An 18782-nucleotide genomic window follows, 5' to 3' on the forward strand; every position below is an offset into this window, starting at 1 on the left:
AGAAAACAGGAGCCAGCATTGCTGTATCCTTTCTACTTACAAAGGCATTACAGGAAGTGTAACTATTCTCACTCAGTATCTGAAGTGAGCTGTGGCTCACGAAAGCTCATACCCTACCAGAAAATATTTTTGTTAGTCTTTAAGGTGCTACTGGACTCTTGCCCTTTTTGACTATTCTCACTCAGTATGATAAACTGCATCTACCAATAGACCCTCTTCCTTTTTAAAGGTACAGGAGTCTCGGCCTCATGTGTATCTATTCACCCTGGCCTCGGTTTCTCAGCATGTGAGCCCTATGCTCTAGCTAGGGCTGCATTTCTAGATGCTTTACAGTGAATGCTAATATTTTCCTGGGAGTACGCCCAACAATAAACCTGAGCTGGATTCTCAGTATACCCGTTTAGGATTGCTTTTCCAGTTCATAGTATAAGGTGGGGGGAAGGGAGAGGTTCTGATAAGGCCTCAACCAACGTTAGAAGAGCCTACCTTATTCTAAAGCCTGGCCAATATATGCCTTTATGCTGTCAACCCTTCATGACCCCACGCGAGTATTTTACCAGTCCTCGGCCAGATCACTTTTAACCAGAGATGGCAGCCAACAGGGCTTCCGATGAAACAAAACCAGCTCTCTCCTATTGTGGCTGCAATCCTAGGCACCTTTCCTTTGGAAGAAGAGCAACTGAACAGAATGGGAGTGGCCTGTGAGTAAACACGCAGAGGTACCGGGCTGCCTGAGTCATTTGTCGAATCCCCCCCTCCCGCGAAGATGCCCACGCGCCCAAGGTGGGTGGTCGGCGCGGGAGATCTATAGGAAGAGGCAAGTAAATCCCTCATCCGTGAATAATAGTTCTAAATAGGAACAGCGCTCGTCCCCCTTCCACCGATTCACTTGTTTACCTCTCGGCCTACCACAGCTCTGTAACAGACGGAGAATGCGGTGGAGCGAACCATTCCGCCTGCACAAGCGGGGGGGGGGGAAGAGAGAAAGAAAGAAATTTATGTCACAGACTTCTTCTGGCACCAGGTCAGCTATCTTCGTGCGTTCGCCTCATCAAACCTCCCTTCGCGTCATCGACACCGGGAAGCAAACGAGGGCTGGGGTGGAAAAAAAAATCTATCTATATATATTTTTTACCCCACTGAGGTGGTTTGTACCAGTAGTGGCGCGAGACCGCTCCTCCTCCTCCCACGTCTCTCTGTGGTGCCCGCCTTGGACGAATCACGAGCGAGCTTTTTAGGCGGCTGGCGCGAGGAGCCGTCTTTAGCCTGCAGCGGCCGCTGTTCTGCTTTTGCGAAAGGCGGCGACCGCGGGGGAGGAGGGAGAGCTCGAGCAACGGGCAGCTGTTGGGGGTTGGAGGGCTCGCGCGCCTGCGCGGGAAGGGGCAGGTAAGCGGGGTTAGGGGTGCGCGAGCCCCAGCGGCGGCGTTGGCTGGGGCGGGGAAGGGAGCGGGAGGAGCAGCTCGGCGCTCGCGGCGGCTGCGAGCCGTTGAAGGGGTAATTTTTTCTTCCCGCCAAAACGGGGGCGAGGAAGGATCCTGGTAGCGGGGAGGAAACGGCGCTGGCCTGGCAGTGCTGAGAGAGGGGCGGTATGTGCGGAGCCTCGGTACGGGGGGTGGGGGGGGGATCGATGAGGGGAAAGAAAGACCACCCGGGCGCGTGATGCGTATATTTTGGTTTACTTCGCCTTGATCTACCCCTTGACCTTCGTTGCTTCTCCGTTTCAGTGCTCGCCTTGAGAACGACGCTTAGCAGCTCCCGGCGGTTCTCCTGCAGCCAGTCACAAGATGACCCGCGATTTCAAACCCGGGGACTTGATCTTCGCCAAGATGAAAGGCTATCCCCATTGGCCGGCCCGGGTAAGGCGCTGCCTCCTGCCTTCACCACCTCTGAGGTCCGCTTTGCCTTGCTTGCAGAGACGCACACACACTCTGCACTTGGAGTCCAGCCTTTAGCGGCATCCTTCCGAAACCTCTTTTGCCCCCCTTTCTTCACGAGAATGGCCTTCCGGAGTGGCCCAGCTGTTGCTCTCCTGCTTGTGTTTGGGCTCTTCCTTCATGCCAGCAAGGGCCGTGTTTGTGTTGGTGAAAACTTCTAAATCACATTGTGGGTGCCCACATAGAGGCCTTTTTGATGTTTTCGGAGGGTTGCGTTTTTATCATTTATCATGAACAAGCAGCCACCTCTCGCCAGTGCCTGCATTCATTGCTACATGTGTGTGTGTAAAGTGCTGTCAAGTCGCAGCCGACTTATGGCGACCCCTTTTTGGGGGGTGTTCATGGCAAGAGACTAACAGAGGTGGTTTGCCAGTGCCTTCCTCTGCACAGCAACCCTGGTATTCCTTGGTGGTCTCCCATCCAAATACTAACCAGGACCGACCCTGCTTAGCTTCTGAGATCTGAGGAGATCAGGCTAGCCTGGGCCATCCAGGTCAGGGCATTGCTACATAGTCCTTGTTAATATTTATCACAAGGGGCTTCAATTTTTTTGCCTTAAAAAGATAACTTGTCAAAATCAAGTCGCTTGTTAATGACAAACCTGCAAGCAAGTAGTGTTGCTGTAAATTCTATGGCCAGAGGAATATTGGAAATGTGGTATATAACTTTTATTTTTAAACTGTAAGAGGCCCAACAGTGGCCAACTAGGAAATGAGAAAATTAGATGTTTATATATGCAGTACAGCTGATTAACTTTTATTCAAATGCATACAAAATCATTCTGTAACAAAGAGCTACTCTTAACTACAGGATTTTTCAAATGACCATCTCATGGCAAGCAAATTTAGATCAGAGCACAGATCATCATGATTTTATACACGCAACCGTTAATCACATTTTACATTCTTGTGGATTATAGTATAGAAGTTAAGGATGCTCCAGTGGCTTGAAATGTATATATGTTTTTATCTGCTGGTTCTTCTATGCTGATTTTCCTTATATGCTTATTCATATCACAGAGGTTCATCCTGTCCACTTCATACACAGTGATGTTCATTGTGGAGTTTTGAAAAAATCTATGGCTCAGGTCATCACATATCCTTGGGAATTTTTCAAACCAGCATCCTGAAATCACAACTATTATCTGACATGACCACAAAAATCACTGATGAAGCACTGGTTGTGGAGTAAAACACATATGGACTATGTATCCTCCTGGAATCTCATAGTTCTTTGCATGGTTTCCTATTCAATAAAAGCATTAACATCAGAATTTTTCTAACTGTATCATGTTCTGGTGCTATTTTAGCATAAAATTATCAGTTCTTAAAGCTCCATGCCATGGTTATTTCAAGATTATCTTGATTTTTAACTGTAGGTTCATCCAATCAGCTTGTAGCTAATTGTAAGCATGGTTCTGGTTACTAGAAACAAAGCAGTTGTAATATGTGAAACGAAGTATCACAACACCGCAGTGATACAAAGTTAACTCTCCTGGGCAGCAATAACTAGGAAATAACTTATGCAGACTCAAAATAAACGCCCTTCAACATTCTCTATTCAGCTGTGACCTGCTCATTGTGGCTAGATGGATAAAACCTTTTTATCCGGAACCCTAGATGTGAACTGGATAATTTGAGGTTTCTTTTAGCAGGGGTGGATTTTAATATTACATTGACAATTGCCAAGTGTGAAGTACTGGGACTGATCCTGTAGAAGGCAAAGTACTGCTTCGTTTTAGCAGTCAGTCATAACAGTGGCAGAATAACTAGGCAGTGATTCCCTCATTGAGACAGTACTGTTATTAGTCTGCTTTATTTATTCTGCTTTATTTGGTGTTCAACGTAACAAATACTGTAAGCACATTTTATAAGTCTTATTTTCTATACTGCCCTGACCTGGATGGCCCAGGCTAGCCTGATCTCGTCAGATCTCAGAAGCTAAGTAGGGTCAGCCCTAGTTAGTATTTGGATGGGAGACCACCAAGGAATACGAGGGTTGCTGTGCAGAGGAAGGCACTGGCAAACCACCTCTGTTAGTCTCTTGCCATGAAAACCCCAAAAAGGGGTCGCCATAAGTCGGCTGCGACTTGAGGGCACTTTACACACACATTTTCCATACTTATTCCCAATTTACTAAATAATGTTCTGGACTCTGTAGCCATAAAGTTTGTATATGTACTGTTCTATAATTTGGTAACGTTACAGAACTGGTATTGGGAGAATGAGGCAGCTCCTTCTGCAACTTTTGGACACTTTATTAAAGAGACAATGATTTGTCCAATTATTTAGCTTTTTGTTTGCAGATAGGGGGAGATAGTTTTGGATTTTCCACGTATGGTGCCAAAGTATGTCAGGCTGGCTGTGAAAGTGAAGATCTGTAGGATCTAATTTGAAGAGTATCAGGTACAGTTCCATAAAGAAGTAGTGCTTTCTTCCACAAAAATCTAATTCAGCTTCAGGGGAAAAGAGATCCCAGAGTTATCCACTTGTGTAGTCCATTGCCTATAATTTTCTGTTCTGGTAGCTAATCATTTCTATGGACAGATAGGCAGCTTTTTTAGTCTATAGCAGCAAAATAAAATTGAAATCTACATGTAATCTGCCTTGAGTCCCAGTAAGAAAAGCAGTCTATATAAATAACAAATAAATGTACATCCATAGAGATGATTAATGATGTTAAAGGCTGCAACCACAGAAAGGTGGAAAGATGTTACAAAGACAGGACAGTTTAAGACAAGTTCCAGTCAAGAGTAACCAGGCTACTCAGTGGGTGAAGACTACTCCTAACCAGGGTGAATTTCATTTAAATCAAATCGATTTAAATCACTAGTCAGTAAGACTTGATTTAAATCATGTTTTTTTACAGAAAGACTAATTCTTGCTGGTATAATAATATTCACAACCAGATGACGGTTTCATTTTTAGAATGATAAATTTTCAGAGTTTTTATATTTATATCAAAAATTACTGATTTGGTTATACCAGGGGTCTCAAAACTGTGCCTGAGAGCGGGCGTGCTGTCTCTCCCCCCCCCCCCCCGCCATGGAGAATGGCCAGGTCCCCCTTTCCCTTGCCCTCAGTGGTTGGGAGGCTAAAGCCTCCCCTCCCCTCTAGCCGCTCGATTGCTGGGCGGGTGGCTCGGCAGTTCCTCCCCCCCCCCCCGCCTATCAGCTGTTGGGCGGGGCGGGCTTCCTTTGGTAGAGCTGGCCTCCGGCTGAGTCCTATTGGGAGGCCAGGTCTACCAATGGCTTCTATGGGCCTCCGGAGGCCAGGTCTACTGCCAAGAAAGCCAATGGGTAGACCTGGCCTCCCAATGGGACTCAGCCGGAGGCCAGGTCTACCAATAGGCTTTTATGGCAGTAGACCAGGCCTCCAGAGGAGGACTCGGACGGGGAAATGGCAGGGAGTTACAATTTAATTTTTATCAATAAATAAGATCACTATTAAGTATGATATCAAGTTTTATTCAGTGTACCTATAGTTTAATTAAGACTTAAAACTTTAATTAAAGCTTATTAAGTTAATAAACAGTGTACCTACCTATATAGTTTAAGTTTGAGAAATTTGGCTCTCAAAAGAAATCTCAATCGTTGTACTGTTGATATTTGGCTCTTTTGACTAATGAGTTTGCCAACCCCTGGGTTATACTATTAGAAATATATAGACAGATAATTATGAAATTATTGCGAGGAAGAGGAACTTTATTAAAAGATTCCCAAACTGGGTCTCTTTAAGACCTGCTGCCATTATAGGTTTTCTCCTCCAGGGAGAGAATATTGTGATAAACCTCAGGCTATACACACAAATGTAATGGAATTTCAAAGGGGCTATATCTCCCAGCAGCCCTGGCTCTGGAGAGGCTGGCCTTTCTTTTTCCAGAGGGGAGGAGGGAGGAGGAGAGATACGATTGGTGGGCCTAGGCTGGAGCAGGCTGGCAGGAAGAACAGGCCAAGGAGAAGAAACAGGCTGATGGAAAGCTGGAAAAAGGGAACCATGGACTGGAGCAGAGAACTTCAGGGATTCCTGCTGCAGGACTGAAGTTCCGGGTAGAGACTTTATTGTTTGGACAATGTCAGGCGAGCCCTGGGAAGAAGGGCCTGGAACCAGTGAACTCTTATTAGTTGACTGGCAAGCACTTCAAGGCCTCACCAAGGACTTACAGATCCCAGTTACTATTTCCACCACCACCCCTTTGGATTTGCTTCTACATTCAAGAGCCTATTCTGTACAGTTAGGTGTTAGTGCAGTTGTTGGAACCCAGTGAGGTTGGGAAGAGGTTGCCAGCCCTGAAGTGCCTTTAGAACTTGCCTCAAGTCTGAGTTGCACAGGCACACAACTGACTTGCACAATTATTACACAAAGATCCCAAGACTTGTGGAGTATTCTGCTCACAAGGTTGCACTTTCTTTTTTTTCTTTTTTAAATAATTGATTTTTATCCACCCTGCTCCTAACTAACATTAAAGGTGTAACTGAATGACCTTTAATGTGGGTAATGTACAATATATTAGGTAGAATTCTTGTAGGTAGAAACTGCTGTAGGTTGCAGGGCTGTCTGTAAGCAAGGAAAGGTGTGTCACCTAAGCCCTTTGAGAGCAGGAAAGGCTACAAGTCATTATTTGTATATATAGTATACCTAATCTTATGTGCAACATTTGTGTTTGAGCTTGAAAAAATTATTCTCAATATGGCACCCTATCTATTTAAATCAAGACCAGAATCTATTATATCATTTAATAACAGCAGAAAGATAGGGACGTCTTACAGCAAAGATTTTTTTTCCATATGGGTGTTTTCTACATGGGGACAGGTTTTCTGTGGCTTCCCAGTTGCTGCTGATGCAGAGCAGTGGGAACAGACTTCTGCATAGCAGGCTCTCCTCCCCCAACCCCTTGGTAGCAGCCATTTTCTCACAACAATGGGACTTTTGAGGTACATGTGTCTTTATTAAAGCAGCAAAAATCCATGTTCCAGTTTCTTTGAATTCCTTTTGTTTATTTTTTTAAGTCAGTCTCCTTCTGTTATTGTGGAGATATATGGAGAAAGCTATATATGTACAATGAAAGGGGCTAGAGATTTACTTTTTTAATATAGAGGCTGGAAATTCAGAGAACCTGAAGCACCGATTGTTATAACAGTACTCGATTGCCATTGTAGAAAAGCCTCCCCCCCACCCCAGTGGTGGGAAACAGCCATTGTGGGGACAGGGAAAATGGCTGCTGTGGGTGGGACTGGTAAAATCCAAACTTTCCCACACGCAGGCACTAGTCCAGGTTTTCCTCCAATCTTTCCCAAAACTTTACAGCAAGACAGGCTTGGGAAACATTGAAGGAAAGCTGGGGGAAATCTGGGAGGTGCACAGATCTATGAGAAGCATGTGTGTGTGCTGTCAAGTCGCAGCCGACTTATGGCAACCCCTTTTTTGGGGTTTTCATGGCAAGAGACTAACAGAGGTGGTTTGCCAGTGCCTTCCTCTGCACAGCAACCCTGGTATTCCTTGATGGTCTCCCATCCAAATACTAACCAGGGCTAACCCTACTTAGCTTCTGAGATCTGACAAGATCAGGCTAGCCTGGGCTATTAGCACATGCTTAATAGTTTAAGGCCTAATGCTATATTTGAATACATAACAGAATAGATGCAATGAAGTAGAGAGTTAGAGAATCCATGTATAAAAAGTGCAGGGATCCTGAAATGCCTATGGCATAGAACTTGGATGCCATGGATGTTGAATTTTTATGCCCGTGCAACACCAGAATAATCTGTGCATAATTTTCAAATGAAATAAAGAATACCAATATAAACTTTATTCCAAATGGTGATTTATAAAATTTTCTCATGAAAATCATAACTGCACATGCTTCAGATGTGCAATTTTTCACTACAGCAGTTCCACAATATGGTGGTTCCTTTTAAAAAAATGATAATTTTACTATGGTCAGATTTTAACTGAGGTTCAAAGTGTGGAAATCTGGGTTCTGCGTGTAAAAATCGTGAAGATATGGAGCTCTCTGTGGCTGGAGTTGATGCAGGAATCAGTGATATTTTATTATAGTGTCTCTAGGGATAGGTGTGATGTATATTCTGACATTTTAAATATGTAAAAATCATCAGGGCTGTGATCCTGATTTTGGCTTTCCCCCCCATTATCTTGCTATATAATTTTATCATGTAGAGTAGATTCAATAATATGTAGTTTTAATTTATAAATGATCAAGATCTATGTAGATATCCTTTTCCAGAATCATTCATACCTACTTGAATAAGCACTAAAACTTCAGTCCTATCCATGATTTCTTAAGGCTTCAATCTCTGCACACGTGCTCAGAGTAAACCATCTTAGGCTCAAACTCACTCTTTTCCCAAATGCTATTTCTCTACAATTCATATTATGCTAAGTACCATATTTTTTCGTGTATAAGACGACCTTTTTTCTTTAAAAATTAGCCCCCAAATTAGGGGGGGGTCGTCTTATACATGGAAGGTGGCTGTTGCCACTGGCCCTGCCCGTGACAGGCGGGGCCAACAGCAAGAGCCACCTCTTTCCCCACTGGCTCTCTTTCCCCGCCTGTCAGCTGTTAGGCGGGGAAAGAGAGGCAGCGTGGCTAAAAGGTCTTGTCCTCTGGCCACCGGCGTTCAAACCGGTTGCCGTCCACCCAGTGGCATTTAAACCGACGCTGGCCGGCCACGGGATAAGCTCTTCCCCTCCCTCTCTTTCTCCGCCTAACAGGGAGGGGAAGAGTCTTGTCCCCTGGCCACTGGCATTGGTCTTCAAATTGTTTGGTGTCCTCCCCCCCCCCCCAGTAGGGTGGGCAGCGACTGATTTGAACTGGGGACAAGACTCTTTGGCCGCTTGCTCTCTTTCCCCACCTGTCAGCTGACAGGCGGGGAAAGAGAGCGAGCCTATAAGACTCCCCCATGTATAAAACAACCCCTTTCCCCCCTTTAATTTTACATTAAAAAATAGGGGTCCTCTTATACATGGGGGCATCTCATAGATGGAAAATACGGTATATTGAAACAAAAAGTACCATCTCAGACCTCTCTACCTCCATAGTGCATGTGTTAAGTATTTTGCTTAACCAGCCCATCTTTAAGTCTGTTCCTTTGTTGATGATTTTTCCCCTCTGTCCTTAGGTTGATGAAGTTCCTGATGGAGCAGTTAAGCCACCTACCAATAAAATGCCTATATTCTTTTTTGGCACTCATGAAACGTAAGTCATATGGATTCACAGCTATATTGGCTTTGTTAAAGCTTCATGGCTATAAAATGATAGCTTGTGCTAAAAGACATCCTATCTTTATCAGCTCCCCTATTCTCGGCTTTCTCTCCCTCTCACCCCCTGAAAATCTCTGGCGAGCTACAAGGTGCCAGTCCCAAAGCTGGGCTCAGTTGTGTGGTAGGGAACCTGCAAGGACTTGAGCGGGCACCTCACTTTCTCTTGTATTCTCCTCCCCACAGTGTCTCCTCTTTCCCTCCTCCTGTCAGCCCCAATATCCTCAGCTTGCCATGTTTCCTTCTCTCCTTCCCACCCTTTTATGTGTCCCCCAACTTAAGCTAAATAATTATTTATGTGCTGAATTAAGCCTGTCTATCCAAAAAGAAAACACAGCACGGTGGCCAAGTGGATTAAATGTACTATGCAAATATAAAGTCATATATATGCGGAAGAATAACAAAGGTATGAACCACAACATACAATTGCAGCTGTTATATAAATTCATATCCCACAAAATGACAAGAAGCCAAATGTAATGGCGTTAAGGGGACAAATATTAAATAGAAACAGTGTAGCACATACAAAAAAGTCGTGCAATTCCAGCTGTCATGTAAGTCCCACAAAATTAACAAGGCATCAAATGTTATGGCACTTAAAGGGACAGATACAAATTAGAACAATACAGAACATTTGAAATAACATGGGAAATTAACCAAGGGCGCGCAAGGATGAAGGTCCATTAAAGATGCAAAAGAGTAAGTCCAGCTTCTAGGTCCCTTTCGAGCCACCAAGCTCCCTTCTTCAGTTGCTTGAGAAATATGACAGTCATACGCGCCTTGTGCATGTTCTTATTCATAAGAACGATGTTCATGAATATCACAATTGTAGGCACTCAATGCCAAGAGCCATTTCAGCAGAGGTATTGCTAGTAACCTTTCTGTCAGCTGATTGCTAGAATGTCTTGTGGGGACCCAAAGCAACTTACATCATTTTCATCTCCTCAATTTTCACCTCACAACAACCCTGTGAGGTAGGTGAAGCTGACAGTGTATGATTGGCCCAAGGTCACCAAGCAGAGTCCTGGGGATTTACAGCAGAGGGGATTCAAACATGTGTCTCCTAGATCCTGTTCCAAAACTCTAGCCACTACAGCACTGGCTTTTTTTGGGTGGCTGCTGTTGGAACAGTAGCAAGCAGCCAAGCCTGGGTGAAGCATACAAGTCAGGTGGTATTGAGTTGTCCAGTAGTTGCTACCTGGCCACGCTCTGAAGAATTGCCTCTCAAAATCAAAACATCCCCAGAAAGAGCCTTGTCCTCTCCCCTTGTTTTTTTAATGATAGAAACCAAGACTTGAACACTGGCAATACTGTTGTGGCTGCCTAGCAATGATCACTGAGGGCATTTGTTTCTTAAGGCTGCAGGCATTCCTTTTATCATTTTAGAAGGGTTTAGCCTCCCCCCCCCCCCACAATGATTTTTTCTTTTCTTTCTTTTAAGTTTTTCCCCAAAACCTGGCACTTTTTTGTAAAAAGATCTGCCTGAAGAAAAATCAGTCTGTAGTCTGTGGATTTAAGTATCCACAGATGCGGGCCATGGTGAGAATTAGATACATTGATGATGATGAGTATGGTTATGCTTGCTTAGACTCAGCTTTCCTGTGTCCCAGACAGATACTATAGCGAAGGATTCTGGGTTCTTGCAGGAACAGGCTTTCTATAAGGCCTATCCTTGCAGTAAGAATAGGAGTGGAGGGTTAGAGTCAAAGAAGAAAATAAAAATTTGTAATCCAGGATTAGAGCCTGTCTTCATAGTAGTTCTTTACTCCTGTCCTCCTTCGGTTTCTTTGTTGTACCTTGTCCTGTTCTATGATGTTTTTTAAAGATAATGACTAGTTTGCCAAATTTTGGTGCAGCATGGATGTGTGATTTAACTATATCTAATAACTATCTTTGCATGGATGACTAAAGCGGGGGACTACCCAAATACAAGGTCATGGTGTCTGTCTATTTGGGGAATTCTCCAGAAATGCAGGAAAATGTTACTTGTAAATAAACTAAAATTTAAAAAACTGGGAAACTAACTAAAACAAAACAAGAGCCTGAAAGATAGCAGATGAGCACCGGAAAATATGGGAAATGGATGGGCATCGGGGATTGAGTTGAAGAGAGAGGATATTCACATTCTCCCACTCACCCCCCAGCAATTCCTTGCCATCCCTCTGCTTGTTTACTGTGTTAGCATTCACTTTCTTCACTTTCCTAATAATTCCCAACATTCTGTTGGGATTTTTTATCTGCCCCAGCGTTTAAAACCTGCTCCTTTTTTTAAACAGAAATATAGTTTAATTTAAAAGTTCAATAAATGAAAGCGAACTTTCTACTACAGTCCCAAAATCTTCTTGCTACTTATCTAGAGCCAGTTTAAATTTCCTTTGTATTTGTGAAATCAGAATTGTTTTTGTTCTGTTGTATATCATTTTCCTCATATGCTGAATATCATCTGCCATTCTATTGTCCAGTATGCAGAGATTTTGTGGTGGTTTTCGAGGGCTGCTTGAATTTTATCTTGAATGATGGGCAGCCCATTCCTAAAGTGGGGGTGGTGGATCCACGGAAGCTGGGAGCGGCACTACCTTCTCTGAGGCTTCCTGGCCACCATGGAGAGAAAAAAGCCCTATATAAAAGTCTAAAAATTTTAAAAGGGGGAAATGCCCCATAGCAAAAAGCAAGGCTATGCCCCTGCCACCGCTCAAGAGGGCATTCCCAGGGCGAAAGGGCTATGAAAGCTGCCTAAAGATAGCTCCACTCCTGGAATGCCCCTCCACACTTGCGTGGCTGCTCTGGCGGCAGGGGCCAGTGGCACCTGGACACTGTTGGGTTTGCCCCTGCGGTGGCGTAGGTGCCACCTTATTCCGTGATAAGGTGGCACCTATGCCTGTGCGGGATCCTGCTGGCTCCTAAGGAGCTTTGGATCCCCCCCTTCAGAAATGGGCTCAAAGTGTAAACTATAAAACTGGCTACTTTGCTGTTCATCCCTGACCTTGATAGTTTAGGAAGGCCTCCCTTTGTGTATTTAGGGAGGCCAGTTATAGATACCACCTGTTTTTCATGCTTGCTGTTTCATCAGGAGCATTTGTTATAGAATTTGTCCAAAGGTTTTTGCAGATCTTAGAAAACAATGTCTGCTGTGCCACATCTGTCAAAATGCTTGTTAGGATTCTGAAATAATTCTAAAAGAATAAAATTTAAAGCAGACTTCCTCCAAATCAGCAGCTGTAATGAGAAAGATTTTAGTACAATGTACCAAGTGTAGACAGAATGTCTGAGTATTTCACTTTCTTTGTAGAGCATTTTTGGGACCAAAAGATATATTCCCCTATGCTGAAAATAAAGAGAAATATGGAAAACCAAACAAACGAAAAGGTTTTAATGAAGGACTGTGGGAAATTGACAACAACCCCAAAGTTAAGTTTTCCAGTCAAGAGGTAAGTACTTTCCAGTCTGGAAGCACTGACAACTTGATCCAATACCTCCACTGTCTCTCTGGCATTCAAGCACTGAGAGCTTCTATACCACCACATTGATATGGTTAAGACACTAGGTTATAAAAACTGCAGCTTTCAGAAAGCTCCTTCTGCATTTTAGTGGGTCATATTCCTGCGTATAACTAGATGAACATTATGCTACCCATTGGAAAATGGCACACCAGTCCTGCTATCTGCCTTTTCAGGAAAAAGGAACCATCTGTATACTACCATCAGCCAATACAAGTGGTGGTGCTAGGGAGGACATCAAGTATTTGTGTACTACTTATTCTCACCAACCTTTCCCTCTGTTACTTGCACCTCCTTTTACTTCTCTGGCAGCATCATTTTTTTTTTGACGAATTTATGGACAGCCAATCAGTGAAAGCCCAGAAGGAGCTGAGATTGGGGGTGTTGCCTATTTGCTAAGGAAAGAAAAGACCCTGCCAGAATAAAAAGTCATCCCACACCTGATGTGGGATAGCTGAGTGGACGTGAGTGGACGTGGCTGGGGACATCATCTTGCCAGCACTGTTTGACAAGTCACTGAAACTGAGGAGCAGTTATAGAAGACAAATTGGAACACTTTTATTCTTTCCTCCTAAGATCTAACAAAGTTTAAAAACTGTTGTATACTTTCTAGCTATCTGCAGGGGAAGTGTTGCAGAGCAGTAGACATTAGGCCAGTGGGAGTAAGCTGTGCCTTGGTTCAAACCTCCAGAACCTTGCAGACTTTTTTCTCTGTTCCAGTGATTTTGCTGAATGTGTTGTCTATTAATATTCACTGTTAAAAATTTCACTGGAAATGTTTCCATTGGGCATTTATTAAGTACAACCTCTGCAGTTGTGCTTAAACTTGAGATTATAAAATACATTTCCTGACTACAGAGTAACTTTTATCAGTTAAATTACTGTTGTTCTAATTGATTAAATTTTGTGTTATATTGAATTCGTAAAAATTTATTCAAAAATTGATTACAACTCTAACATTATTTCCTATTGATTTACTTATGTGCTGGTAACTATCCATAGCCCCACCCTGCTATTGATGCTGCAGTTGTTAAAGAAGCTGCTCAGGAAAGCATTCCAGATGTTACAGAGGAAAATGAAAAGATGGGTCCTAAACGGAGAAAGTCTACAGCTCTTAAAGTAAGTGATTATGACTAAATGGTTTAAGAGGGCATGTTTGTGATAGGGTCCTATGCTGTACTTTAAATTTCCCTCATTTTCTTCCCCTTAATACTAAATTAAAACAACCAGAATTCTGGAACATGGGTTTGCCACTATCAAGCCCTTTGTATCTGTGAGTGACCTCTGTCCACGATTCAGCTTAATTTGAATATGGTAATGAGAATTGTGAACAGCTTGCCTTGGATTGTCAATCTTTAGCCTATGAGCTCTTACAAAATATAAAAAAATATTCTTCTGTACAATTTGTAGTACTGAATATGTTCATAACGTTGGAGGTGATAACTCCTCCAAGTGATGTGGTGGTTTTGCCAGCCTGCTCTATTTCTTTCATGTTGCATGTTTTTAAAATTTATTTTGTTAAGAATATTTCTATGGTGCCTCTTTAAGGCAGTTTGCAATTGAAACAATGTAACAATATAAAAACAAGCCATTGGAGATAAACAGTGTAAAAACCATCCATAAAACAGAAGCAGACCTTTCCAAAAAGCTAAGATAAAGCCTGGGTAAAAAGAAAGTAAAGTGGATGCCAGGTGAGCCTGAAGGGGGGGAAGGGCATACCAGAGGCAAGCTTGCCATCACAGAAAATGCTCTTTCTCTAGTAGCCAGCTTCCTCACCTCTGAAGGCAGAGTCACAGAGAGAAGGGACTTGAGAGACAGAACTTAACTGGCAAGCTGGATTGTACAGGTGGAGGTGGTCTTTTTTTTTAAAAAACTGACTTGTTATAAGCCATTAAGAGTGTAAAATTTAGTACAGACAAGTTCAGAATGACTACTTCTGGTAGTTGGTTATGTATATGTGTCTGAATTTTTCCTTCATGCTGACAACCTTATATATGCATTTAGGGAAATCTTGACTTGAGAGTAAACTATTGCATGCCTTTTAATAATTTGTTTTAAATATAATTACTCCCTTGCTTTACTACACCTTCTTTCTTTTTGATAGAAAATCAAAGAGAAGAAAGGTGTACACTGAAAGAGTCCCACAATCAAATATATCTGTTGTATGGGATAATTCAAAACACCTATCACAAGGAGTACTGTACAAGTAACATTCTAGTGAGCTACACTGATGATAATATACATTTCAGATCACGTAGATTGTATATGTGATTTGCTTTATGGCTGCATTCAGGCATTGCAATGGTCCTCTGTTCAGTGATGGTCATGAACATGGCTTGTTTGCCATGCTTTTGTGCAGTCTTCATCTGCCCCTTACATGTGGAAGCTTTTGCTCAAATTCCAATTTTTGTGATGTCCTAAAACAGGTGCCCTGACCTGGATGGCCTGACCTCGTCAGATCTCAGAAGTTAAGCAGGGTCAGCCCTGGTTAGTATTTGGATGGGAGACCACCAAGGAATACCAGGTTTGCTGTGCAGAGGAAGGCACTGGCAAACTACCTCTGTTAGTCTCTTGCCATGAAAACCCCCCAAAAAGGGGTCACCATAAGTCGGCTGCGACTTGATGGCACTTTACACACACAAAGCAGGTACCTGGACAAATTAAAATGTTTCTTGTCCTCAGACCCAAATCCTGGTTTGTGGAGGGGCACCACATACACCAGTTTGCTAAGGTGCTTGCATTTATGTGCTGTAGCAAATTGGAAGGATAGGAGGGAATGTGTGAGTGTGGCAAACAAACCATATTCATGCCCGTCACAAACTAACAGGCTTTTCATGCAATTTGAATGTGGCTGTTTTGATTAAAATGGTGGTTGCTACTTTTTGATGATTTGAATAAATTTTCTTTGTTTTGCATTAATGAGAAGGTAGAAAGCCTTGTTAGCCTCTTAAAGCAAAAGGTGTGTTTCAAGGCACTATACATGCTAATTGATTATTTGTTGCTTAAACATGTGACCTGAAACCCTCTTCATCACGTGGATAACTTAGTTAATATTTTCTCAGTTTTCTCTGTCTTTTGCATCTAGTGAAACAAGTAATTAACTGATTGTTGGCCAAAAACATAATGTGCCTTACTTTTCCTAGTGTGGTGACAGAACAGTTGATTCTCTGCATTTTCATAGAAAGGGCTTCCCCTTTGCAGCAGAATTCACTTTTTGGTAAAATTGCATGCTGATCCTCCTGCCTAGTGGAACCAGATTATTTATTTATTTAAAAATTTATATCTCGCCTTTCAGTCCAATCAGGGCCACCAATGCAGCTAACAACTAAAAAAAATCATAGAATGAGTTATACCAGAACTAAAATACATATAAAAAAACAGACATCAATTAAAAACACAGCACAGAGAAGAGGAATTACTGAATGAATGCCAGATGAAACAAGTCTTCTCCTACTGGGGGAGGTGTTAGAAGGGTCAGATGAATATCCCTGGAGAGGGAGTTCTGTAGTCTTGGCACCATGACCGAAAAGGTCCTCTTGGGTGGCCCCTCTCCTAACATCAGAAGGCAGGGGGAACCCAAAGTAGGGCTTCAAGATTACCATAGTGGTCTGGGTAGGTTTGTGTAGGAGTGGCAGCCCTTAAACCATTTTTGTGAGAGGTATGACAATTGGCATGAAGAATTCATCTGCAAAACAAAAAAAAAAAATCTTTAAGGATTTTTTCAGAACAAAGCTTGGCTACCTCATTGTGGTTCCCCAATAACATTTTCTGTCCCTACCACACTCATTCCATGGCTCAGATAAATCTGTGTGAGTAGTTTCCTTTTTAAATTCACTAATATAAGATTATTGTTGGTTGTTTTGTTTCAGTTTTTGCAAAATTTAGAAAGGACAGTTCGTAAACAGTTTCTTCAACCATAGAACACATCCATCTACGGATACAGTTGACTGTGTTCATTATTTTGAAAAAAAAAGAAACAGCTTAATAATATGAGTGGGTAGGGCTAAACCTGTTCGTCACATGTGTAGACCTTATATAGATGTAAGTGGACCACAGTGATACTGGTGTTTCATTAGGGATCTACTAAACAGGATAATATACCTGCTGAAGTTGAAATGGAAGAAAAAGAGATGGATGTTCCAAAAGAAGAAGATCCTTCAGAGAAAACTAACAATGAAGTAAGTGGACTAGAATAACATAACATAAATTTGTTCTTCTGTCTGATTTGTGACTTGCACATGATTGAAACTGGAGATTATATGCCCTGGCATTGTAATAGTTGCTGCATTGTATAGTTCCTTCCCATGCTGTCAGTGGAATGTAAGAAGCCTCAGTCCATGTTTGGACCATCAATTTCTGCAGGTTCTAATGTTGCCAATATTGTCCTTCCTGGAAATTGTGGTGAGATATCTATTAACTTAAAAGACCATGGAAAACCAGAGCAGTTAAGTTTAACTTCTGCAGCATGCAATCCTCCACCTGACCCAGGCATTCTCATACTGCCCCAGCAGTTTCTACACCAATACTGTAACAAAAGAAGGACCTAGAGGTAGGAAAGGGCTGTAAACAATAGATATTTAGTATTTCTTCCGAAGACCATAAATAGTAAGGAGAGGTATGTGGTATGCCCACAGGACAGATATGCTTAAACTTGAGACCATGCCTTCAAGCTTTTTTTTAATCTGCGAGGTGGCAGGTATGATTGTAATTAATTATCTGGTTTTTTATCACTATTGATGCCCACAGCAAAATTCTGTTATATATAACTTTTTAAAAAAATCCATTATGGATTTGAATTTCAAAATTGGACAGTATTCATAACAAATGCTGCTATTTTTCCTGTCTCTAGGATGTAGAGAAAGCAAGTGATGTACCTGTTCCAAAGGTTGCTAGAAGGGGGAGAAAAAGAAAGGTACAATTTCCATCTTGATACAGCGTTTTAAATATAGATTGGATTGTTAGTTGTTTAAAAAATACAACCTGCCTTCATGCATTTCACTGAAGAATTTATTATGAAAGCTGCACTAAATTAAATTAGATTGCTAATGTCCATGGTGCCCATATTTAAGATACTTGGACTCTCTTTCCTGTAATACCATTATTGGTATCTTGCCCTTGAAGCACAGAAGATGTTTTTTATCCTCTTAACAACTCAGAGAGGCTGAGAGATAGTGACTAATTGAGCATAACGACTGGGGTGGGGTGGGGGGTTGCCACCCTTCAGTCCAATTCAATAAGTGTAATTTGACACTACTGGCTTTGTGAAAATGTATTTGATGAATGTTCCTGGGAATAGTGAGAGCTCTGAATTTCACTGATATTTATCTTGAGAAGAAAGTTCAACTAAACTGGACTATGTCATGCCACCCTTACGTGGAGCACATCTTGTTAAGGTCACTATGACTCCAAGATATAAATATAGCTCTTCTTTATAAAATATAGGCTTTTAGTAGCATTTGGAATAGTTGTATAATTATATAAAGGAATTCCTTACATGCAGATTGAAAAACAAGTGGAAGCTGAAGAGGAGGAGGCAGCAGCAGCAGTGGTAACAACAGCAGTGGCTTCACCTCCAAAAGCAAGTCCTAAAAGAGGAAGACCAGCTGGTAAGTTATAGAAATGACCATTGCTTGTTAAGTTTTAATATATTCCTAATGTATACAGTCAACTGAATCAAATGAGTTTTTCCTAGACTAAAAGGTAAAGGTAGTCCCCTGTGCAAGCATCGGGTCATTCCTGATTTTTAGCAGAATTTACTTCCACATTACCATGCTTAGTAGTACATCCTAAGACTGAACTGCAGAGTGCAATCGTTTGTACACAGCCAGAGTTTTGTTTGCTCTTCTTGTTGCAGTAATTCCCCTGCCTGAAACAGTAAGCAAACCTTTAACTGAACAACAACTCTATCCTTGCACATGCCTTCTTTATTTCTTGGATTGAATGTCTAAATGCTGTAATTTAAACTATCCAGCATAAAACTATCTTCCAAAGGAATATTGTGTGTGTGTGTGTGTGTGTGTGTGTGTGTGTGCGTGTGTGTGCGTGTGCGTGTGTGTGTCAAGTGCCATCAAGTC

At 42.2% G+C, this 18782-nt stretch overlaps 1 protein-coding gene across 1 annotated transcript in view; it reads left to right on the plus strand.

Moving 5' to 3' along the window:
- Positions 1 to 1739: 1739 nt before the first annotated feature.
- Positions 1740 to 18782, plus strand: part of PSIP1 (PC4 and SRSF1 interacting protein 1) — a 43183-nt gene continuing 26140 nt past the window's right edge. Inside the window, exons 1-7 of the mRNA XM_056847985.1 lie at positions 1740 to 1856; positions 9073 to 9149; positions 12501 to 12639; positions 13711 to 13827; positions 16785 to 16886; positions 17558 to 17620; positions 18209 to 18314. Of these exons, the coding sequence (XP_056703963.1) occupies positions 1785 to 1856; positions 9073 to 9149; positions 12501 to 12639; positions 13711 to 13827; positions 16785 to 16886; positions 17558 to 17620; positions 18209 to 18314 (676 nt within the window). The 5' untranslated portion in view covers positions 1740 to 1784. The remainder of the gene's footprint in view (positions 1857 to 9072; positions 9150 to 12500; positions 12640 to 13710; positions 13828 to 16784; positions 16887 to 17557; positions 17621 to 18208; positions 18315 to 18782) is intronic.

This window comes from Euleptes europaea, chromosome 4 (assembly GCF_029931775.1).
Source record: "Euleptes europaea isolate rEulEur1 chromosome 4, rEulEur1.hap1, whole genome shotgun sequence".
NCBI lineage: Eukaryota > Metazoa > Chordata > Lepidosauria > Squamata > Sphaerodactylidae > Euleptes > Euleptes europaea.